Genomic DNA, 25,913 nt, shown 5'->3' with positions numbered 1-25,913 from the left:
GAAAGAAAGAAAGAAAGAAAGAAAGAAAGAAAGAAAGAAAGAAAGAAAGAAAGAAAGAAAGAAAGAAAAAGAAAGAAAGAAAGAAAGAAGGTCTAACTTATGGAAGAAATAATCACCTATCATCTGGAATAGCATAAGACAAGCAAAAAGAGACACGACTACCTCAATGAGAAGAAAAAGGCATCCTGGCTGAAAGGAGTCATTGGCATCGTGAAGCTACATTTAGTAAGCTGAGGTGAATGGTCAGCCTCTGGGATACCAACAGTCTACCAAGAAGACTGAACTCATTCTAATAAAATCAGCATGTCTGCACCATTCTGGTGGCATAGGGTTACAGTATCCTTACAGAAACCCCATAAAGACTAGTGGGTACCCTCCTAGAATTGAAGTTATTATGAAAAAGCGTATCAGCGCCGGTCAGGGTGGCTCATGCCTGTAATCCCATCACTTTGGGAGGCTGAGGCGGGTAGATCACCTGAGGTCAGGAGTTTGAGACTAGCCTGGCCAACATGGTGAAACCTCATCTCTACTAAAAATACAAAAATTAGCCGGTATGGTGGTGTGCGCTTGTAGTCTCAGCAACTCGGGAGGCTAAGGTATGAAAATCACTTGAACCTGGGAGGCAGAGGCTGCAGTGAGCCAATATGGAGCCACGGCACTCCAGCCTGGGAGACAGAGCAAGACTCTGTCCCCCCCCCAAAAAAGCATACCAGCTTGGTGCCTTGGCTCATGCCTACAATCCTCGTGGCATCGTGGCATGGAAAACTAGAACATGGACACACACACAGTTAGGTTCAGAGTGGAACTTTATAGGCAAAAGAGAGAAAAGAGCTCTCTGCGACAGAGAGGGTTCTTGGAGAAGTGGGTTGCCAGTTTCCTGGTGAAATGCAAGGTGCCTGACTTACATAGGGTATGAAATATTGATTGGATTAGGTGCGCCATTTGTACACAGTGCAAAAAACTGGTTAGGTCTAGTTGTGCTATTTGCGTAGGTGCGAAAATCTGGCCACCCCCACCCTAATTTTTTATTATGCAGATAGGTTCTCTGCCTGATCAGCAGCCATATTGCCTATCTCTTTAACGTAGGCATGATGAGGAAAGTGAGGACGGAGCCTCCATGTCGAACATACCTGGCTCTCAGGTAACCCTTTTCTACTGGCACAGCTTCTGGCATTCACTAGTGCAAGGTTCCGGTTTGCTTATCCATGTTTGCAGCTCAATTTTTCAGGCTGCTTTCGGTTAAAAGGGAAACCTTGCCAGGGACTCTTTTACCCTTGCTATCTACCTAAACAATTTCTTTCTATCTCCTGTACCACTAACATTTTGGGAGTTCGAGGTGGATGGATCACTTGAGCCCAGGAGTTTGAAACCAACCTGGGCAACATGACAAAACACCATCTCTTAATACTAAAAGTACAAAAATTGCCCGACATGATGGCACAAGGCTGTATTCCCAGCGACTCAGGAGTCTGAGGTGGGAGGATCACTTGAGCCTAGAAAATGGAGGTTGCAGTGAGCTGAGATTTCACAACTGCACTCCAGCCTGGGTGATAGAATGAGACTCGGTCTCAAAACAAACAAACAAACAAACAAAAAGAAAAGAAAAAGCATAAAGCATACCTAATCATTTGTTTTCACAGTTAAAAAACCTTGAAACCAGACTGGGTGTAGTGGCTCATCCCAGCACTTTGGGAGGCCGAGGCAGGCGGATCACATGAGGTTGTGAGTTCGACACCAGCCTGACCAACATGGAGAAACCCTATCCCTACTAAAAATACAAAATTAGCCAGGCTTGGTGGCACATGCCTGTAATCCCAGCTACTTAGAAGACTGAGGCAGGAGAATTGCTTGAACCTGGGAGGCAGAGGTTGCTGTGAGCCAAGATCACGCCATTGCACTCCAGCCTGGGCAACAAGAGCAAAACTCTGTCTCAAAAAAAACACAAAAAAACAAAAAAACAAAAAAAAAACCTTGAAATTACATTGAACTTCTGCTAATTTTAGAGAATTCTGCTATACTGTACTACATAGTGAACTTTAAACACCTTCCTTAATATATATATATATATATATTTTTTTTTTTTTTTTTTGTGATGGAGTCTCATTTTATCTCCCAGTCTGGAGTGCAGTGGCAAGATCTTGGCTCAGTTCAACATTTGTCTCCCAGTTTCAAGCAATTGTCTTGCCTCAACCTTCCAAATAGCTGGGATTACAGGTACACACCACCACACCTGGCTAATTCTTGTGTTTTTAGTAGAGATGGGGTTTCACCATGTAAGCATGGCTGGTCTGGGACTCCTGACCTCAAGTGATCCACTCGCCTTGGCCTCCCAAAGTGTTGGGATTACAGGTGTGAGCCACCGTGCCTGAAATAATATTTCCTGAATGCATAAATAGTTATGTAGATAGTTTATCTTAGATTAACATGATAAAAGTAACAATTAAAGACAACATTTTAAATGGGATAAAATTAACCAAAACCACCTTTTTTTCAATGGCTTGGTATAACTGCCATGTTTTCTGAAATAACAGATTACTAACAAGAAGCAAAGACAAGATTTTTGCTTTGCTCAATTGTTAAGTTTTGGATCTTTTGAAATCTAAAATTCTGGCTAAACAATTTGAAGGGAGAATTCTTTAGGTGGTTTCCTAGGGTTTCCAAGGCAATACAAGAAGAATTTTGATAGGCAGGAAAATGCATGCTATATACACATATTGTTCTTCTCTGATTTGCTTTCATATTTGAAAATTGAAAATTGAAAATCTAGTCTCTTAGAGTAAGTTAACAAAAGATTTATTTTTCAGCAAAGCAAATAATTGTAGAAAACTGATGGGGAACAAATGCCATTAGCTGCCAAAAACAGTATGACCAGATTCAGTGAGTATCTAGCCATGCAAATGACAGCCCAGTTAGTTACATTAAGACCCCAAAGGTGCATGTGGACATTTCCATGCAATGTGGTGCACCTCCACTGGGCACCTTCTTCTGCCTGTTTACAGAGATACCGATTTCCCCTGAGTGACTCAATGTGAATACTGAAAACTGAGAGTGCTGTGTTCAGAGGGATTACACATGGTTAACACACTTTTACCATATTATAATAAAATTTGATGTATCCAACTCTGCCTCAGAAAGGCTTTTAGTAAAAGATTGTTTATTTATAGTACTCAATCTGGATTCGTGAAAAATTATAATAATCCAAGTAAGTCACAGACACTTAAATGTCAATCAAATTCCATAGAACACACTTGAATGAGATAGTCTTCTTAGCCAAAAATTTTATCAGTAATAACAGTGTTTGGCACGTGAGTACTACTGAAATGAGTGCTCTTCATTGTCATCATTAAAATGGCAATAGCAACACGTGCTTTCCTGTCACCAGCTGGCTTGCTTTTCATTGGTGTAAAGTGAAGAAGGTGTTGAAATAGAGAAGAAAGGTGATAGAAATTGAATACTTATATAAAATACAATTTTTAATAAAAAGTAGCATTTGATGTACAGCTACAGGTAAGATTTGTATGAAGTCATAATGTTGTCCGATTGACAGAATAACTTTATTCACAATATTCTTATACAATATTCCTTTTTTGGCTACATATATGCCAGCGTTTTGGTGAAATATTACCTGGGCTCAATAGAAATCAACAAAATGAGGCCGGGCGCAGCGGCTCACGCCTGTAATCCCAGCAGTTTGAGAGGCCGAGGCGGGCGTATTATGAGGTCTGGAGATTGAGACCATCCTGGCTAACACGGTGAAACCTCGTCTCTACTAAAAAATACAAAAAATTAGCCAGGCGTGGTGGCAGGCACCTGTAGTCCCAGCTACTTGGGAGGCTGAGACGGAAGACTGGCATGAACCCGGGAGGCGGAGCTTGAAGTGAAAGGAGATCGCCCCCTGCACTCCAGACTGGGCGACATAGCGAGACTCAGTCTCAAAAAAAAAGGAGAGAAAAAAAAAATCAATAAAATGAATCTTTATTTTACCAGAAGCATTTTAGTATTGATGCATATGCTTATTTTGCTTAAAATACATTAGCTTTTTGGCTGGGCACGGTGGCTCACACCTGTAATTCCAGCACTTTGGGAGGCCGAGGCGGGTGGATCACGAGGTCAGGAGATCCAGACCATCCTGGCTAACAAGGTGAAATCCCGTCTCTACTACAAAAAATTAGCTGGGCGTGGTGGCGGGCGCCTGTAGTCCCAGCTACTCGGGAGGCTGAGGCAGGAGAAAGGCATGAACCTGGGAGGCAGAACTTGCAGTGAGCTGAGATCTCACCACTGCACTACAGCCTGGGCGACAGAGCAAGACTCCGTCTCAAAAAAAAAAAAAAAAAAAAAGCTTTTTATGAGAGATACACTTTTCTTTCAGTGATTTCTGTACTGCTGAGAAGTGGTTGTTCTACCAGGAAACTGCTATTCTCAGCTCTACCAACATTAACTAATAGTGAGTGAAAGTGATGTGTGGATAAGAAGCAAATGTGTCTTCTCTTCATCTCTTTTTTAATTTATTCACTGAAGAAAAAGAAGAATGCAGATAGATGAAAAATAATATAATTCCTGTAAGATCATGAAGTCCTCTTAACCTGAAAAAAACAAAAAACTAAACAAAACAAAACAATGAATTATATGTTAAGGTAAGAGACATAGGGAGGATCCATTACTTTTGACCCACATCTCCTCCACCCCCAGCCCCAGGCAATCATCATTCTACTCTCTGCTTCTATAGTTTCTGTGCTAATTTTACTTAGCATAATGTCCTCCAGGTTCATTGAGGTTGTTGCAAATAACAAGAGTTGCTTCTTTTGAAGGGCTGAATAGCATTCCGTTGTGTAAATATACAACATTTTCTATATTCATTCACCTGTTGATTAGCACTTAGTTTGATTCCATACCTTAGGAGTAATTGTGAGCAATCCACTTCCTTCCTTTTTTTCATTTGCTTTTAACTCTTTTTATTTTTATTTCTAGAAGTATTTTCATTTAATAATATAACTTATGACTCTTACATATCTTCATTTGAACTTGATTTGGGTCATGAGCTATGAACCCAGGAGAAATTCTTTTACATCCTTGGAGCTTCGATCTACATTATTAATAAAAGATACTATTTTTCCAAGGATTGTTTTAATTTATACATAGTAGCTACAAGCATTTTTCACTGAAAAACTCTTCTAAATATATTACAGTAAATATTTAAGAATAAGAATAAAATCACTTATATTTCAAAGATTTTTTTATACTTAGCTGGGTATATTTTGTCATATTTAATGTATTTATTCTTTCTGAAAAATGCCAAAATAAGAATTTTATTATTTTTCCTGGAATAACAAACTATAGGTTTCTGTACTGTGATTTTGCTAATTTGCATTTATTAGTACTACCTTTCAATTTTTCCTTACGTGGTATAAGGTTATAAAAGTGCCTTCCAGTTGATTTCTTGGGTAATAGCAGAATCTGTTTTCTCAGTAGCCTAAGAATTCTTGATATACCACTTTTAGAGGTACTGAACACAACTGGATATATGTGCTGAAATATGGATTTATTTATAAGCTCATTAGAGACTAAATCATACCAACACGTTATAGTTCAATATTTTTGTCTAAATTCTTGTTGAGCCACATCCATCTATACATGTTGAGTTGCCAACAGCTTTTTTATACTAAGCCAGAACTCATTTTATACTAAGCCAGAACTTATTTAACCTTGTGGTTTCACTGGAAACTCATGAGCTGCTATATATGTGTGTGTGTGTGTGTGTGTGTATATATATATAACTTATATATAATAAGTAATAAAAATTTAATTCAAACACTATATGGAAAGAAAAGTCATACAGGCACACTGTTAGTGAATTGGAATCTGGCATGTGACACTGATTAACAGGTTGAGCAGATTCAACCAGACCTAAATCCCTGAAACAATATTGAAAGACAGAATTTTTAAATTAAAAATGTATTTGACAATTTAATAGACCTATGAAATTTGAAAAAAATCAATTTGTTTACTCATCATCAATCAATATTAGGTTAAACTAAAAATTTTTAAACACATCATAAAAAAAAATTAATTAACTATCCCCAGAGTTACCGTGATTAACGCAAGACTTCAGTGTATTTGAAAACACCAAATTATTAATTAAAAATCTCCATTTTGAAAAGATCTTCGAATTTTTTTTTTCTTGAGATGGAGTCTCGCTCTGTCACCCAGGCTGGAGTGCAGTGGCACAATTTGGGCTCACTGCAACCTCCACCTCTTGGGTTCAAGCCATTCTCCTGCCTCAGCCTCCCGAGTAGCTGAGATTACATGCATCTGCCACCACACCCAGCTAATTGTTTTTTGTATTTTTAGCAGAGACAGAGTTTCACTATGTTGGCCAGGCTGGTCTTGAACTCCTGACCTCGTGATCCATTTGCCTCAGCCTCCCAAAGTGCTGAGATTACAAGCATGAGCCACTGTGCCCGGCCCAATCTTTCATATATAACTACTGTGTAAAACCTAATACTAATATGTTTGATTTATGGAAGATTTGTGAATGTCTATCACTGTAGTTAAAAATCATAAAATTATATAAATATACTGTCTAAACAATTTTGATTAAAATATTTGGTATTTTATTTGAGTACCAGTATTTATATAGTATGGCAAATTCAGGCTTATTTTGTGAAATGGCAAAAGAGTATTTTACTTTTTTAGGAAAGTAAAAACTATTTTTATTTTTTTTTACTGTTGTGCCATTTTATAAAATAAGCCTAAATTTGTGGAGAAATTTTTTAAAGAAGCCAATCTTTTCTAAAGGAAGATTTATACATCAAAAACTAGAGATATAAATGTCATAATATATACATCATTTTCTGAACCCTACAGTAATCTGTAATGTTTGTATACACCAATCTTAGATTACCTAAAACATAATAAAGTTTTTTAGTGTTATATTTAACATACAAAAGTTCAAAATATATCCAGACGGACAGGAACTATGGCTGCCACTTTAAAAAAGCAAATGATTGGCCAGATATGGAGTCTCATGACCGTAATCCTGGCACTTTGGGAGGCTGAGACTGGTGCACCACTTGAGGTCAGAAGTGTGAGACCAGCCTGGCAAACACAGTGAAACCCTGTCTCTTCTAAAAATACGAAAAGTAGCCAGGTGTGGTGGCACACACCTGTAGTTTCAGCTACTCCAGAGGCTGAGGCAGGAGAATTAATTGAACCCGGGAGACGGTGGTTGCAGTGAGCCCAGATCATACCACTGCACTCCAGCCTGAGCGACAGAGCAAGGCTTCGTCTCAAATAAATAAATAAATAAATACATAAAAACAAATGATTTAGCACAAAAAGAACTTGAAATAGTAAACTAAACTGTGACAGTTTAGATTAAAAACATGAGAAATTACTTTTTATTTGCACTTATGCTTGCATTTATGGTTAATTACCTTTATTCATTTGGGAACATGTAGGAAATGATGTGGTGGTAACTTGCTGGGTGGTGACTAGGACCGTATTTACTGTCCTAGGGATGGTGGAATCCAGTGGACGAGAATCGTCAGCACCCCACCATGTTCCCTGCTGTCCTTTCCCTCTGTGACTAAGATTCCTGAGAAAGGAAGGGAAGGGGAGGGGAGGGGAGAAGGGGGAAGGGAGGGGAGGGGAGGGGAAGGGAACGGGAGGGAGGAAACAGAGCAACTCACCTTTGCACCTCCCATGCTAGTCAGAAAATCCATTTATGGTGGGCCTACTGTGTGTTGCTTGGAGACTGCATGACATGTTCATACCTGCCCTCAAGATACCATCAATAGGGGAGCCAGATAAGTTAGCAAATAATTAGCATGCATGAGCTGCTATTCTCTGCTTTAGAGGCTGCTCCTCTTACTTGGTATCTACTTGTAAGGAAAATGATCCATCTCTAAAGATTTCTATTTACTAAAAGAAAACAGAACATGATGGACTGTTCTGGTACACAGCTTCTTTTAAGTTATGGAAAGATGTTCATGATAGACTGTGTCCAGTGAAAAAATGGTATGCCATGCATGCTCGAAGTTGTGAAAACTATACACTTTAGGAAAGGGTTATATCAAAATGTCACAGTGTTTGGTTGTCTCTGAGTGGTGATGAGTCTTAATGATACAGGAAGTAGAATAAAATTATTTGATGGATAGTGAGCATAAAAGAATACTTGGCAGAGCTTCCCTTTAGCAAGAGAGCCAAATAAATTTTTTTCTCACTAACAAAGATTGGCCTGAAAAATGGAGCTGCAAACATAGATAAGCAAGCTGGAAGCGTGGAAGGGTGAATGCCGGCAGCTGTGCCAATAGAAAAGGGCTGTGAGCCAGGCATGTCCAACATGGAGGTTCCATTTTTGCTGTTGTTGTTGTTACCACACGTACAGTAAAGAAACAGGCAATATGGTGCAGCTCAGGAAGAAGACCTGCTTATATAATGTAAGATTAGGGTAGGAGTGGACACAAATTTTCACCCTATGCAAATTTTCTGTTATCCATGCAAATGACATATCTCTAACCAACTTTTCATGCTTCATGCAAATGACATACCTGGTCCAACCAATCTTTCATGCCCTATGTAAATCAAACACTGCCCCCCTCATCAGGCATCTATAAAATCCCCTGCATTTCACTGTGGATCCTGCAGCCCATTTGGGACCTCTCTCTCTGCAGCGGAGGGAGCTTGTCTCTTTCTTCCACCTATTAGACTTCTGTTCTTAACCTCACTCTTGTGTGTCCATATGCTAGTTTTTTATGGCCATTAGACAACAAATCTCAGGTATCACCCCAGAACAAGGCTGCTTCGTTAGGTTCCTGGAAAACGACACTGAACCCCTGTCCTGGGGAAGGCAGAGAGGATGCCCATCCAAGGTCATGGATTCATTCCTAGCTTCTCTTCTATTTACCATAAAAACAAGACTAGCTGATATTACTGAGCACTAACTATGAGCCAAGCACGGTTGTTAAGCAAATTACATAATAACTCATTTAATTCTCCCTCAGCAACTCTGGCAGGCCTAGCTGATTCCAGTGCTTGTTTTCCATTGTTTCTCCAAGTGTGGCAGCATTTAGGAGAATTGTTTTCTTTCTTTTTAGGTTTGAATATTGTTTTTTATCTATGAAAAAGGATACTCTGATTTCTCCTAAATGATTGATACATTTAAACATTGTTGCAATATCCAGTTATTTCTTTTCACTGGAAGGAAAGGAGGCATGCAGTTTTATTTTTGTCAGCATGCTCAGGGCCACAAAGGTGTGGACACCTAGGAGCCAGGGTCATTTTCTGAGGACAATGAGAGTCATCGAAAGGCACAAGCAGGTGAGGGACAGATTGGGGTGCTGGTCTGAAAGCGCAACATGGAGCTTCCTAAGGTGCAGGCAGCTTGGAGGCAGACAGGCAAGTGAGAGGCAGGAGTAGCAGCCCAGGCTATCACCAAGGAGGGGACAATGTGGCAAAAATGGAGAACTGCACATGGGTCTGAAAGGTTTAGATAAATGTGGATTTCAGCACCTCCTCTCCCACACCCCACTTATCAGCTGTGAACCTGGGACAAGGCACTCCTTTCTGTGTCTTTATGACTTAGCTGAGGTGACCACTAAATAGGAAAAGTGTCTGGCTGGTGACACATGATAAGTAGCTGCAAGTGGTAGCTTTCTTCCCTACCCACTTGAAGCAGAAATTGGTGACCAGTTTTTCCCTCTGAGATGTCCAGCTGGCACCAGAGAAATTCTGAGGCTGCTTGTTCAGACAGGGCCACCATGCCTGGGCAGCATGGCAAATCTGATCCTTGGGCCAGTTTGGAAAAGGTTGTGAAGGAGAGAGTCAGAAAAACTGGGCCAGATGCCTGTATTCCAATTCATACCCAGGCCTAGGCCCCTCTGGTTCTGGCTGTGCTGTGCCTGTCTGGGTGCTGAGCCAAGTAATACTTGGTCCTTACCCTCAGGAAGGTCACCATAGACCAAGGAAAACTCACCAATACAGCCATTGGGTAATGCTAGAGAATACCCAAGCCATGTTCTCATGCCGAGGCCTTATTAAACCCCAGTGGCTACTCTGGGAGAGAGGTGCCATTGTCTCCATTTTAAAGATAAGGAAACTGCAGCTTACAGAGAGATATGGCCAGAGTTGTCCAGCCTGGGAGTGGCTGAGGCAGAACTGAAGTCATAACTTGCCCAGCTGCAAGGCTTGAGTTTTCAGCCTAGCTCAGAAGACATCATCCTGCCAAGGCCTGGATGCAACCTCACCCATCTGTGACTCATTTCTGGGACAACCAGAAGGAACAGGAGGCTCTATATTGAGCAATGGGGAGCCCATGCCAAGCACAGCTACCTGCCCCTGCAGAAACCAGTGGGGCTGAAAGCTTCATGGTTTCCAGGTTTTCATATCTACCCTGAGCCAACAAAGGCTTGTGGCTGTTCGCACACAGGTAAATTGTCCAACCTCCAGATGGAGCAGAGCAATGGTGAAGGAAGCCTGCTGGTTCTTGTCTCAGCTCAGCCACTTCTGAGCTCTGTAGTCTTGCACCAGCCTTTGCCCCATCACTGAGACTGTTTTCTGTCTTACAATGGGGACACTGATACAAACCACACACACAATGTGGATGAAAAGAGAACCGGTAAAATGACCTCACCTGCCAGGGAGTCCATGCTCAGAGAACTCTCATGCTCTTGGGTGGAACATTTCCTCAGAGAAATAGAGCTTGGGGGTCAGGGACATGGGCCTGCTCTGTGACTCTGAGACAGTGGCTTCCCCTCTCTGAGCTCAGATCCACACTGGGCAGGCTGCTCTGATCTCCTGTGTCCCTATGATGGGAAGGGAGTTGGTCCTCCCCAGCTTGTCAGGGAACCGTTGGCCATGGCTGAGGGCAATCTGGCCCCAGTGCCCTGACTTATTGGAACAGCAGTAAAAGGCAAACACAAAACCCAGAACGCAGCTGACCAGGGAACCTACTCTCCCTGACCTAGAAGGATATGTTGTGATTGAAACAGCCTGTGACTCTGTCCACATGCTGCTCCTCTGCAGGGATGCTTCTGTTCACTCCTACTCTACTGAGACACGCAGATATCCTCGCATGGGAGAATTCTCTCTCTCTCACACACACACACACACACACACACACACACACCCCTAACCTGCTTCCTCCAGGCTCCTAAATCACCTGTCCACAAAAGCTGCCTTCAGCAGCCCCTTAGCCTGTGAGCTGCCCTCATCCCCCTCACAGCCCTGAGCGAGGGTGTGCAGCCTCCTTGGGCAAGAGGATTGAGGCTCTGGGAGACTGCCTCGCACATCTCCAGTCCCCAGTGCGGGGCCTCTCACCTGTTGGGGCAGTGACCCGGGTCTGAAGCACCTCATTGCTGCTCATGATTGCAGAGGATGGCGTCACCAGATAGGGGGTACTGGAGGGCCTGGGGGATTGGTCTCTGACTGCCAGCAAAAGAAGCCGACATCGAGGCAGCAGGCGACAAACACTGAGGCAACTGACTCGCCTGACTTTAACCCTCAGGTTTTTTAAATAAAATGCAAATGCAGGGGCTTGGGCTCGGGACTCCTGGAGCCCCGTGGGGCTGAACCACCCCGTGGATGGTGTTCGGTGTCCGGCTTCACTCCCAAACCGCACCTGGAGCGTTTGTCGGGCGGAGGGGCCCCAGGGCGACGGTTCCCGAACAAACCCAGGCGGCTTCGGTCAGCAGCAGCCCCGCTGCTTTTCCACAGCGCGGGGACCCCCATCCCCGCCAGCCCCATCGCACTGTCCCTCTCAGGTCAGAGGAGCCCGTGGAGGACTGCGTGGCATCAGGACCTGCCAGGAGCCAGGGCGACCTAGAAGAATCCGGGAACCTGGCGTCCAGCAAGGACGCAGCCCCCGGAGAGGAGAGGCCACCCGAGCAGGAGTGAGAAGGGGCTCGGGTTCCTGGGCGCCCGTGGGAGCTGCAGGGCCCTGCCAGATGACCCCGGGTCCAGACCCTCCGCACCAGGTGTGGGGGCGGAGAGGACGCGGCGGGTGCGGCTCAGGCACCGGCGGGCGAGAGCCTGGACACTGCTGGGAGCCCAGCCTCCTGGCCCTTTGCGGGAGGGGAGCGGGGCCAAGGAACAGCGCCAGCCCCTCACCACAAGCCGGCGACCCCATGACTCCAGGGGCTGCCTCCTCCAGCAGGTGAGCTCAGCCCGGGCGTCCCCTCCGCAACCAGGCCCGGATCCCTGCCTGGCCCCTGGAGCCTGGACTGTGCCTTCTGCAAAAGGGCTGCGCTCCAGGTACCAGAAACGTTCTTCGCTCCCTGCTTTGTGGGCACTCGGTTCCTTGTCGGCGGTTCTGCTTAGCCCCTTGACCTTATTAACCTTGACCGCGGTGGCTGGGTGGACCGGGGCTGGACACCCTGGGCTCCACCCGTGTTTTCTCTTGCTGGGTGACGTGGGCTCTGGCACTCAGGACCTCCGTTTCCCTGGCAGATAGATGAACATTGCTTGAGACACTTTGTGGTCAGTTTCTTCTTTTCAGAAAGTGGCCCCCACCGTGCCCTTCCCGGCAGCATGGAGTCGACAGTGGTAGCGTTTCTGTCCCGCTCTGCGGGGCTGGGTGTGAAGGGGACTGTCCCATCCCGCTGTCCTCCAGGAGCAGCACCTTTCTCCCCGCAGACTTTGCTGGAGACGCGGCCCCCTGGTCAGGGGCAGAAAACAGATCCAGGCCGCCCCGCTCCTGCTGGGTGGTGGAGAAGAAGGGCGGGCGGGTGCTAAGTGCTACGGTGAAACTAAAAATCATCATAATGAAGAAAGAATGGGTTTCGTATCTCTTAATTCTCACCATCAATAGGGTATTCATGGGCCCATTTGACAGAGGAGGAAGCTACCTGGAGAATTTCCCTTCCTTGAGTGCCAGGCCGTTCCCTGTCTAGCCCTGTGTCACCTGCTTCACTTACAGCTCGCCCTCTCCCCCCTCATCTTCATAACACGCTTCCCCATGGGGGCAGGGATTTGAGCTCAGAGGTGTTGAGCAGCCTATGCGGGGCCACAGAGCTCACGGGAGGAAGGACCCCCATAGTGACAGGCACATCTGAGGAGGGAGCGCCCTCCTCTGGCTGGAGGGTGGGGTAGCAGCAGCTGCTAGGCTTCAGGGAATGGGGTGAAATGAGGGCCCTAGGGGCTCCCCAGGTGGAAGCACAGGTCTGGCAGAGGTTCCCAGGTGACAGGAGTTTGAGTGAGCGTCAGGGAAGTGTGTGAGGAAGGTGGAGATAGGTCCCACTCGGGCAGGTCCTGCCTGAGTGCCAGCATTGGGGCTGGAACTTAACAGGGATGGGGGAATTTTCTGCCTGCCCTGGGGCTGGGGTTATGCCCTCAAGGCAGGTAGGGCTTCCTGCTTCCCCCATCAGGATGCAAGTTCTGGAGTCGCACAGAGTGAGGAACCAGTGACCCACCCGACCACCCCTCTGAAATGGGTCAAGGGGAACCCTGGGGCAGGACACCCTGCTGAGAGTCAGAGCCCTGAACTATTAAGAAAAAGAAGAAGAAGAAGAAGACCGGGCACGGTGGCTCATGTTTGTAATCCCAGCACTTCCGGAGGCCGAGACGGACGGATCACGAGGTTAGGAGTTCAAGACCAGCCTGGCCAACACAGTGAAATCTTGTCTTTACTGAAAATACAAAAAGATTAGCTGGATGTAGTGGCGGGCACCTGTAACCCCAGTTACTTGGGAGGAGAATCACTTGAACCCAGGAGGCAGAGGTTGCAGTGAGCCGAGATCGCACCACTGCACACCAGCCTGTGCAACAGAGCTAGACTCCATCTCAAAAACAAACAAACAACAACAACAAAAATCACTGCACAATGGAGGGCCATGCAGGGCCACATGGAAGAAGGGAGACCCACATGGAAGGAGATGATCATGAGGCCAGGTGAGAACATGCAAAGGGCAATTGCAGCGGCTGGTCTGAGGTGTGGGAGGAGTTAAGTCAGTAAGGCAGGCTGTGCATTTTAGAGAAAGCTGCCTTTGTCAAAGACTTACAGGTGCACACATTCACAGCAGGGCCTCCACTTCATACATCGAAAATAATGATAGACCTAGCTTTGCACACACACAGGGATTTGACCCAGATGAGACCTTAGTCCAAATCCAGTACCAACCATGGAAAAGTATCTCCCTAAGGGCCCCAGTGTCCTTGTGACATAACACTTTTGCGAGGAATAAGTAAAGGGACATCTGTAAAGTTCTTGATGTCGTGCCCAGCCTGGTAAGTGCCCAGCACCCATCTGCTGCCACTATCATAATGTGTGCAGGCCAAGGAAGAAATGGACAGGAGACTTCCACATGGGGTCCATGCTTATCTCTGGCCGGCAACATTGGTGATGATGTGTGTTTTCCATTTTCATTCTCTTCTGTGGTTTCCTCCTTGTACCACAATGAGCAGAAATTACTGTTTTGATGGAAAGTAAAAAGCATCATATGTCACCTCATGTAGGTGTGCCCAGGTGTGAGTTCCTTTTGCATTGAGGACTCCGCTGTACCTGGCTTTGGTTAAGATCCTTCAGCGTCTTGGTCTCAGTCTCTTCAACTGTACTGTGGAGATTGGGGTACAGCTCAGACAGCTGATGTGTGAGGCTTACATGAGATGACAGTGGCTGAGGGTGTGAGTGCACGTTGACTCTGCAGGCTCAGTACCACTGCCTCAGATTATAATGGAAGATTTCTTAGCTCTGCACCAGGTGCCCAGTAAACATGTAGCAATTGTCAGGTTATACTAGTAGAGTTACATTTTCTCCACCAAGTGCAAATTCAGTTTCTTCTTCTGTGCCTTTTGTGACAGTAAGCTCACTTATCTTACTTTCCAGATGCAGCAGAAATGCCTACATTCGGTCCAGCTCCATTCTGCATACTGACATGTCTACCCCACCCCACTTTAATGAGAAAACCAGCTCAGTAAGGTGAAGTAACCTCCCAGGGGTCACACAGCAAGCAACAGTTCATCAAATGCCCCAGGCTCATTCAACTGAGTAGGGGAGGCCCCTTCAGAGCCTACTGTGTGCTGAGTTGGGCCTGTGAACCTTGTTTCTTCCTCAAAGCTGCTCTGCAACAGACTGTGTCCTCACTGAATAGGTGAGGAAGCTGCCTTGCAGAGGTGGAAATCCAGAGGACCTAGTCAACGTCAGTGTGGTCTCTCCCACCTAAGCCTGCATAATTGTCACAGTAGCTACCTTTCTGGTCTCAGTCTCCCTGTTTCTGCCCAAGGCCCCTGCAGTCTTTTCTGACCTCAGCGGTAAGCCAGAGTGATTTGTTTAAACCAAGATCGCAGTCCTGTGAGAATTTGAGTAATGGAAACCATGCCAGTCTAGGAAGAAGAGCGCATCAAGATCTGATCTGGGCCTTCCCTTTCCTTCTAACTTTCTCATCTCCTCCATTCCCTCCCAGCTGATGTCTGCTTTGGTCAATGGCACTGTGGCCCCAGCACCGCCTTACCCATCTTTAGAAGCTTTTCCGTGGGTGGGCTTCTCATATCCACTGAACATTTTGTGACCCTGTCTCTCCCCTATCACCAAACCCCAGATCCCCTCTTATGCCTCCTCACTTCCTCTCCTTCTCTCCTGTAATTGCTTCTCCCTTTAGTCTCAGCATTAACCCAGGGCAACGTAGAGGTCTGGAGGTGTAGATGCGAAGTGACCCTGGGATGAACACAGACAGATTCATGAGACTCTGCAATTCCTAAAGGGTAGAGAGTGGGACCTCGTATCACCAACGTGAGGACTTTCCCACAGGACAGGTGACTTAATGAGTAGCAAATGTGACCAGGAGGTACCATTTTACCAGGCAGACAGTGAAGGGGCAGAAGAGAGGAGGGCTGGAAGAACCTTTTCTGTTTTCTATCTGATCCATTTATCTCTGTCCTAACCAAAGACCTGCAGGAGAGGCAGTGACTTGCTTAAAGTCACAGCACCTTGGAGGAGACAAAGCCAGGACTACAGAGAGAGCTTGCGGAGGCATTGGGTCTCTGTTGACGACACCTAACGCTGGCTCATCCCTGCCTTATCTTGGGGTAGTGGGACTATCCCGTGGATCCCCCAGAGAAGACAGGTGAGAGCCCAATGCCAACACATGTCCACAAAGGTCCCCTGGTCCAAGAAGCGGGAGAAACTTGTCACCAGGCAAAGGTGGCATACACTGAGACGCGAGGTAAGGCTCACCGCTCGCTACAGGTGTCCCGCGACTGGCGCATGCGCATCCGCGAAGCAGGCGCCAGGACCAGGCTGTCAGGGCTGTCAGCCTGCCTGAGCAGAGGAAAATGGGACAGGCAAAGTCGGCCTAGTCTCGGGAAAATGCTGCCTGCGACAATGACTGTGGTAGCCTAAAAGTAACGACCATAGGGCATCCTTGGGCCGTCTCATTAGTCAGGTCCCGCTGGAGGAAGAGGCGATTCCAGTGGGCTCTGGGAACAGCTCTTCGGACTCCATTCCCGAAAGAGTCTGTGTGCAAGAATCCGGTCCCAGGAAGAAGGGAATACAGTCTGGTGAGTTGTTGAGGGATCTCCGGGTGATGGAATCATACCTGAGACCCCAGAGGAGGGTGTCAGCGGAAGATTGCGGGGCCCTTGAACTCACTGTCTCCCTTCATCCCAGGGGCTCCTGCTTCTCAGTACGGCTGTCTGGGTTAGGCAGAAACGACAATAAAGGCAAGTCCAAGGTGGAGAAGAGGTCTCACACCTGGAACTGGCATCCAACAAGGCCACATAAGGTTGAGAGAATGTTTCATAAACCGTCTGGTGTGATTGCAAGCCTGAAAAGGGTACCCAGGAGTGCTGTTGAGGGGCACTGTGGATGCCCCATGAAAGCAAAGGGAAATAAAGGCTCAAATGGGAGAATGAGAGGGTTTGTGCTGGAGTCAAACCCAAGTTCACGGATTCTTGCCAGAGGACCCAAGAGACTCTGTAAAGAGCAAAAACCCCAGCCCCCAAAATGAGACCACCACCCACAACCTGGAGGGCAGTCAAACTACCGAAAATCCCTTGAGCTCACTAAAATCCCTGGCAAGCAAAAGATCTGTGGCGAGAGGCAGTCTCACCCAGCCCAAAGAAGAACCAACTCCACAATGAGAAAAGACATGCAGATGAAACGAAAGAGAGCCTAGATTACCAGGTAAAAACCAGACTTGGCTGTCTAGGTCTCATCATATAGGAATCACGCTGTACTCCTACAGAAGTGGGAGAACAAGAGTTTCATTGTTGGCAGATATAACGGGAATTTACTGTTCCAAAAGTATCACAGCTGCCTAGTCCTTAAAACCTGACAGTGTTTAGAAGAAAACAGTCATACAATGGTCCCCGTGAGGGTCGTCCTCCGTGAACGGGGAAACGTTGACTGTGGAAGCCTTTGAGCCAGACCCAGGAAGCCCTAGGCCCACGAGAAGCCTGGGAGTCAGGAAGAGAGGAGGCCGGTGTGCAGGCCACATCCCAGCCAGCCTCAGTCCATCCCATTCCCATGTGTTTCCTGGAATGACAGCCGAAATTGGGAGCTGGCCAGAATGGCCCGGGTTTGCACTCCAGCTGTTCCCTGGGATGTTGGAGTCCTCCCACCTGGGCACTGGGCCATGGTGTGGACGGCTTGTGCAATGAAGGGAATGTGGGGGTGGAGTGGGAAGTACCTTTTGTACCATCTGTTGAAGGGGGCCAGGCCTCCACACTTGTGGGTATTTCTCCTCAGGTAGGACGAGAGACTGAGAAAAGAAATAAGACACAGAGACAAAGTATAGAGAAAGAACAGGGGGCCCAGGGGACCTGTGCTCAGCATATGGAGGACCTGCACCATCACTGGTCTCTGAGTTTCCTCAGTATTTATTATTATTTCCACTATCTCAGCAAGGGCAATGCAGCAGGAGAGCAGGGTGATAGTGGGGAGAAGGTCAGCAAGAAAACATGTGAGCAAAGGAATCTGTGTCACAAATAAGTTCAAGGGAAGGAACTATGCCTAGATGTGCTTGTAGGCCAGATGTGTGCTTTTCTCCACCCAAACATGTCAGTGGAATAAAGAGTAACAAAGCAGCATTGCTGCCAACATGTCTCGCTTCCCGCCACAAGGCAGTTTTTCTCCTATCTCAGAACTGAACAAATGTACAATCGGGTTTTATACCGAGACATTCCATTCCCAGGAGCAGGCAGTAGACAGAGGCCTTACTCTTAACTGCAAGAGGCCTTCCTCTTTTACTAATCCTCCTCAGCACAGACCCTTCACGGATGTCAGACTGGGGGCCGGTCAGGTCTTTCCCATCCCACAAGGCCTTATCACAGGCTATCACATGGGGAGAAACCTTGGACAATACCTGGCTTTCCAGGGCAGAGGTCCCTGTGGTTTTCCGCAGTGCATTGTGCCCCTGGTTTATTGAGAATGGAGAATGGAGATGACTTTTACCAAGCATACTGCCTGTAGACATTTTGTTAACAAAGCACATCGTGCATAGCCTCAGATCCCTTAAACCTTGATTCCACACAATACCTGTTTCTGTGAGCTCAAAGTTGGGGCTAAAGTTACAGATTAACAGCATCTCAGGGCAAAGCAATTGTTCAAGGTACAGGTCAAAATGAAGTTTCTTATGTCTTCCTTTTCTACATAGACACAGTAGCAGTCTGATCTCTCTTTCTTTTCCCTACATATCCCCCTTTTCTTTTGGACAAAACCACCATCATCATCATGGCCCGTTCTCACTGGTCACTGTCTCTTCGGAGCTGCTGGATGCACCTGTAGACTAACAACAGACAGAACAGACATACAAGGATTAATATGAAACTTACAATAGTGGAACACCTGATGGTTTTAACCCAAGTGACAGGGTTAAGATTCGTGAGGCCATCAGCAGCTTTGACGATTGCCTCAGTTTCTGGCACCAGATTTAAATGGGCTTTTGATGCCTCAAAAATTTGTCATTTTAATTTTGAAATATCTAAAGTAAGATTATCTTTTCTTCCTTGTAGATGGCGTCTAACCATGTCCCAGTGATGCTCAGACTTATATAGGCTCGGGGTGTAGTACAAAATTCTGACGTATTCCAGTCACACCGTAACTGAAAAAGATATTCCAAGCTCATGAGCCTATCTCCCATCCAAATGACAGTTTGTCTAAGATCATTAATTTGGTTTGCCAATTTTTGATCTATTTGGGTCTGAGAATTCCACAATTTTGAGGAGCTCTTTTGCCAATTATTTACATATTCTGCAGTTTGAACAGAGGAGTATAAAGCAATTCCAGCAGCCGCAGCAGTAGCTGTGACTGCAATAAGACCCACAATCACTGCAGTGAAAGTAAAAATGAATCTTTTGGATCTAGTTAGAATTCTATTTAATACTTCCATTAAAATATGGACAGACGGGGAAGCCTCCCACAGTTGGTCCATGGACACACGGATCCACACACCCTCTCTTGCCCTCACCAGCAGAATATGGTGCTGCCAATCAAAAGTTGAATCAATGCAAGTAAGCAATCTACAATTTTCACAGGCTATAATTTGGGAATCTCGTTTAATAACTATGTTTCTTACAACTAGCATATAAGGAGGTTTTACACAACTTTGCAAAGGAATTGTCAGATTGGAATTTAGGTTAGTAGTATAATATGGCTTATGATCTCTTGTTCCTATAGCTTGATTTCCAGACAAAATTCTAATGTGGTGCGAGGCCACAGTAAGCTTCCATAATTCCGGATGTTCAGGACCAGTAGCAGGACTAACTAACTTTGGTCGAGGTGATGAAATTCCCTTTTCACCCCATTTCCATGGATAGGGTGATTTTAAGTTTCTGTAAACCTGGTCCAGTCTTTTAGTTAAATCACGATCTTAGGCTGGATTAGTGGGCCAGATGGCTAGGGCCGGTGAACATGAGTGAGTCTGTCCCATATAATTATAATAAAATTGGCCTCGAGGGGCCCAGTCTATAATAGTTCCAAATTCATTGTTTTGTAATACCACCTCAGTATCAGCCACACATTCTTCCCAAACTAAAACTTCTGGGCTTTTTGATTCTTTGGGAATTTTCTTAGGGCAAGGCTTCCCCTTAGGCCTAAATTTTAATGATCTTTGATAAGAAGAGTCCTGTAAGTTATTCATCTGTGGCCTGAGTGACATTCCACTTACCATGTGATAAGTAAATCTACTGGTGGCACTGACAGTAGGTACTTCTACCAACCAATTTTGGGTTGTAGACATTAAACATCCTGGTGCCTTCCCTAGGCAAATAGGAGGATAATGATACCCAATGGAAATATTTGTCATCATTCCTTCTTCAGGTTGGGCAGGGCAACTATCATCTGTGAGGCCTGGTACCCATGCACTATTATTAACATATACTTCAATAGGATTATCCATCCAAGTGACTGCCTGAATTAAGGGCAGGAAAGGCACATAGGCCCAGTAAGTATAATCAGCTGCATCTGCTCCTGCAGTCACAGGGAGACTTACCACCATTGATACAATCATCAAAGCTGCAGACAGCATATTCTCTGGAGTTCATTTTACCCTTGTGTTCTTCAGGCTTTTTTCAGCTAACTGTGTCAGCTTCTTTAATTGGGCCCAGGTCGGCGGCTCTGCTTTCTTGGTGGATGGCAACTTTATCTGTTCTTCTGATATCACCATTTTGTTTATCTGGCAAGTTGATGATGCTCGATTGTGGGTTTTCTGTCTCTGCAGAGGCGATTCTCTTTGCATCTCCGATGGGTTCATTGTAGAACTTTAAATGTCTAGTGGGTATTCAAACAGGAAGTTGATTTTCTCCTGGTGAAACACAGGCAAAGCCTCTCCCCTATGTTATCACTTTCTCTATTTCCCATGTCTTATTTTTGTTGTCTTTCCAACAAATCAGTTTTCCTTCATGTGGGCTTTTTTTTTTTTTTTTTTTTAACCAGTAAAATGTTGCTCTGCAGAAGTAGTGGTCTGATTTCTATAAATGTTTAAAAAATTTAAAGTATAGAATGCTAAATTAAGTTGCATCTGGAGAGTGTTATACTCCTTACTGTCTTTTTCCTTTTTTTGTTTCACCACCTGAGCTTTGAGTGTTCTATTAGTTCTTTCAATTATGGCCTGTCCTTGGGAATTATAGGGGACTCATGTTGTATGTGTAATTTTCCACTGATTTAAGAATTTTTGAAATGTTTTACTACACTATCCTGGCCCATTATCTGTTTTAATTTTTTTCGAACTCCCATGACAGCAAAACAAGATAACAAATGTCTTTTAACATGGGAAGTACTTTCTTCTGCCTGGCAGGTTGCCCATATAAAATGTGAATAAGTATCAACTATCAATGGACAAATGACAATTTTCCAAATGAAGGTACATGTGTGACATCCATTTTCCATAACGCATTAGGACATAGACCTCTGGGATTAACTCCTGCCTCCTGAATGGGAGGGTGTAGGACTTGACACTGGGTGCAACGTGGTACAATATTTTTTGCCTATTTCCATGTGATATCAAATTTATTTTTTAGTCCTGTTGCATTTACATGTGTCAAGGCATGAAGTTCTTGTGCTTCTATGAATGCATATGATTCTAGCAAGTCAGCTGTTCATTTGCTTTAGTTAAAGGCCCTGGTAAATTAGTATGTGCTCGAATATGAGTAATATGAAATGGGAAATTTCTTTCTCTTACAGTTTGTTGCAACAAATTAAACAGATTGTTTAACTGATCATCCATACTATGTTTGATTAGGGCTGTCTCAACATCCTTTGTAGCCTGTACTACATATGCAGAATCTGATACAATGTTAATAGGTTGATTAAAATCTTGTAACACTGAAATGATGGGCAACCAACTCTGCTCTTTGAACTGAGTGATATTGAATTTCAGTGACTCCTTCTTTTGGCCCAGTGTAAGCAGCTTTTCCATTGCTGGAACCATCAGTAAACACTGTCAGAGCATTTTTTAAAGGGTTATGTCTGGTAATTTTAGGTAAAATCCAAGTAGTCAATTTTAAAAACTGGAAGATTTTTGTTTTTGGGTAATGATTATCAATAATTCCCACAAAATCAGCAAGACCAATCTGCCATGCAGCAGAATTGATAAACGCTTGTCTAACCTGTTCCTTGTTTAAAGAAACAATGATTTTTATCTGGGTCACTTCCACACAATTTTATTATTCGTAATCTTGCCTGACCAATTAATGTAGCCATTTGATCCAAGTACAATGTAAAAGTCTTAATCGTACTGTGAGGAAGGAAAGACCACTCCACAAGATCTGTATTTTGAACAATAATGCCTGTTGGAGAATGTGCAGTAGCAAAAATCAAAAGTTGGAGTGGGGCTAAGTGATCTATTCTATTTACTTGTGCTGACCGAATTTTCTCTTCAATTAATTCAATTTCTTTAGTTGCATCTGGAGTTAATGTTCTTTTACTATTCAATTCTGGATCCCTTCTCAAGATAGAGAACAAATTTGACATGGCATAAGTAGAGATGCCTAGAGTTGTCTGAATCCAGGTAATATCTCCTAGCAATTTTTGAAAGTCATTTAATGTTTTTAATGTGTCTTTTCTTATTTCTATTTTTTGTGGTTTAATTTTTCTTTCTTCTACCTGCATTCCCAAGTAATGGAAAGGAGTAGAGGTTTGAATCTTATCAGATGCTATTGTCAGTCCTGCATTTGTAACCTCTGTCTGCAGAAATGTGTAACAGTCAATTAATTTGTTTCTCGTTTCTGCAGTACACAAAATAACATCAACATAATGAATGATATGACAGTCTGAAAACTTGTCTCTAACTGGCTGAAGTGCTTGAGTTACAAAAGTCTGACAAATAGTCGGACTATTAAGCATTCCCTGAGGCAACACTTTCCTCTGAAACCTGGTAGCTTGTTCTTTATTATTTATGGCTGGTACAGCAAAAGCTAATTTTTCAAAATCCTGTTTTGCCAGAGAAATGATAAAAAAGCAATGCTTCAGATCAATTATAATTAAAGGCCAATCTTTGGCGATAATGGCCGGAGAGGGCAACCCGGGTTGGCGAGCCCCCATAGATTGAATTACAGCATTGAGGGATCTTGAGTCAGTTAGCCTGAGCCATCTGCTGGATTTTTTCTGAATTACAAACACAGGAGAATTCCAAGGCGAAAATGAAGGCTCAATATGTTCCTTTTCTAATTGTTCTTTTGCCAATAAATGTAAAGCCTCCAGCTTTTGTTTTGGTAGTTGCCACTGATTTACCTATACAGGTTTTTCTAAGTTAATGGAATGGGTTTTGGATGCTCTACAGCGGCTACTCCTAAAAAGCACACCCTATTCCTTTTCTTTCTTGATTTCTCTCAACCTCAGTTGGGACTTTAATGCCATCTCCATTCTTCCCTGGTCCTTTGCCAGGGAGATATCCCATTTTAGTCGTGATTTTTTGACTTGTGGGGCTGTATAGAGAGGCTGGGATAGTAATCTCTGCGTGCCATTGCTATAACAAGTTTCGGCCCCATAAATTAATTGGAATAGAAGTAATCATAGGTTGAACCGTGTTTTTTGATTATCAGGTCCTAGACAATGTAAAATCATGGCACTTTGATACACTTCTGAGGCGGTGCCTACACCGACAAGTCCTGTAACAGGCTTTTGTTTAGTCCATATTTTTGGCCATTGATTTAGGGCTCCCTGAAGTGGTGGTATTTGCTGTGGGGGTTGCTGTCCCTGAAAACCCTGAAGAACAAACGGCTGAATCAGGAACGCCCCAGTACGTTTCAGGGCCCGAGGCTGGCTCTTCATTCTGTTTCCCGACAATAATTGCCCATTTTAATCAAATTTAAAATGACATTGATTAGCCCAATGTTTTCCTTTTCCACATCTTGGACACAGGCCAGGTGGCTCTTTATTTTTACTCTGTTTATTTAAGACTGGGCAGTTCTTTTTTAGATGACCGATTTGACCACAACTATAACATTTCCCCTAAATGTTCTAACTTGTCCTCCTAAAATGACTCCCATCATTGCTTGAGCCATTAGCATTGCCTTAGGCATAGCTCCTCCAATCCCATCACAAGCCTTCACATACTCTGTAATTACATCAACTCCTGCTGGAACTTTTCCTTTTAATGGCTTTATGGCCAATTGACATTCTGGATTTGCATTTTGATAAGCCATTAGTTCTACAATACCTTTTTGGGCGTTATCATGTGAAATAGATTTTTCAGCGGCATCTTGCAACCTTGCCACAAAGTCTGGATATGACTCTTTAGAGTCTTGTCTAATTGAATTAAAAGAAGGGCAAGTAGCTCCTGGATTCTGATTTTTTTTTCCAGGCCCTGAGGCAAATAGCCCTTAGTTGTTCAATAGCCTCATTCTACATTACTGACTGTTGGTTAACGGTGCTCCCATTTGGACCTGTTCCTAGTAATTGGTTGGTATCTATATTAACAGCAGGATAAGTATCCTGATTTCTTCGTACCTGTTCTTGTACCCCATCAATCCACAAGGTTTTAAATTGTAGGAACTGAGAGGGTGAAAGGGAAGATTTAGCCAAAATTTCCTAAACTTAAGGAATAAGTTTATTTCCATGAGCAAGGGAATCTAATAATGTTCTCACATAAGGGGAGTTGGGTCCATATTGTTAAATTCCTTCCTTCATATCTTGTAACATCTTCATGGTGGAAGATTAATATCTAGCCTCAGTTCGGACAGACGCTCCTTCTTGACTCCCTTTCCCGGCAGATATTGGTTGTAAAATTATCCGGAACTGCCATGCCTCAAGATCTCCCTGTTTTCTGGCTTTATCAATGATTTCATGCAGTGTACTACTGTGGCCACTAGGTGGTAGTGCAGGATTAAACACCACCGCCATGGCTTGATGGTATGGGGCCTTGCTATTTGGCGAAGGACACACCACTTGAGGTCTGTATTGAACCTCTGGAGATTGCCCATACTGAAGCTCAGCTGGCGGCCGGTACTGACAAACTACTGGTGGCTGGGTTCTATTTCACAGCGGCTGATATTGTGGATACTGTATTTGGATTGGCATTGCCGAGATAGAAACTCTGTTCTGTTCTACTTGATATTCTCTTGGGGTTTGCACTTGTCTAACCTGAATTTCAGGTTGCAACCTTACAGATCAACAGCATTTAAGGGCAAAGCAATTGCTCAGGATAGAGGTCAAAATGGAGTTTCTTACAGCATCCATTTCCATGTAGACATGGTAACAGTCTGATCTCTCCTTCTTTTCCCTATAATCTCTCAGAAACTGTTTAGCAGAGGAAGGTGCGGGACCCATCCATACCTCACGAGATTGCATCCTCCCCCATATGACCTAAGTGGTGCTCACATTCTTCATCCCCAGAATGAAATCCAAAGACCATCCAGGAGTGCCTGCATCACGAAGTGAAGCCCCTGCTCGGTTGGGAACCGAATTCGAGGGGGATTCGAGGAGCCTTGCGCACAGGACTGCTAGGGTCTGGCCCCGGTTTGGCCACAGGAAAAAGAGACACTTAGAGGTTTTTCTTCTTGGGTGTGCTGTGCTTCTCTTCTTTCTAGAAGAGTTGCTGCTTTGGAGGGGGAGGTGCTGTGGGCTCCTGCGAGTCTCAGTCAGGCCCCCAACTCACCGCGGATTCAGGAACCACGGAAAAAATAAATGACACGGAGCCCCGCAGCCCAAGAAGAGACTCAAAAGGAGGGTAACCAGAAGGTGGGGAGACTCAAGGGGAGAAAATAAACATAATTTTAAAAAAAGCGCTGCAGTGCTTGAGCCATATTCCTTTCAGGACACGCCACATACACGCAAAAAAGCACATACACACACACAGTTCACAGGAATTCAGGAACCACGGAAAAAAATAAAGGACACGGAGCCCCGGAACCCAAGCAGAGACTCACAGAGAGGCGGACCAGAAGGTCGGGCGACTGGGGGTCGGGGGGGAACATAAAATGAAAAAAAAATAACCGCTGCAGTGCCTGAGCCATATTCCTAACAGCGGACGCCACGTACACGCACA

General features: G+C 44.7%; 2 protein-coding genes across 2 annotated transcripts in view; one reads left to right on the top strand and one right to left on the bottom strand.

Moving 5' to 3' along the window:
- Positions 1–11,352, bottom strand: part of ZNF273 (zinc finger protein 273) — a 46,749-nt gene extending 35,397 nt beyond the window's left edge. The window contains exon 1 of the mRNA XM_011925713.1: positions 11,159–11,352. Coding sequence (XP_011781103.1) covers positions 11,159–11,352 — 194 coding nt within the window. The remainder of the gene's footprint in view (positions 1–11,158) is intronic.
- Positions 11,353–11,464: 112 nt separating this feature from the next.
- Positions 11,465–25,599, top strand: LOC105500287. Its single transcript, XM_011925712.1, is given in 7 exon segments — positions 11,465–11,904; positions 12,149–12,249; positions 12,494–12,773; positions 15,396–15,467; positions 16,022–16,239; positions 16,370–16,511; positions 25,456–25,599. Coding segments are annotated over 7 exon segments (1,281 nt in total). The 5' UTR covers positions 11,465–11,580.
- Positions 25,600–25,913: the final 314 nt, after the last annotated feature.

The sequence above is a fragment of the Colobus angolensis genome, unplaced genomic scaffold (genome assembly GCF_000951035.1).
Source record: "Colobus angolensis palliatus isolate OR3802 unplaced genomic scaffold, Cang.pa_1.0 Scaffold657, whole genome shotgun sequence".
NCBI lineage: Eukaryota > Metazoa > Chordata > Mammalia > Primates > Cercopithecidae > Colobus > Colobus angolensis.
This window is presented reverse-complemented; position numbering and strand designations above follow the sequence as displayed.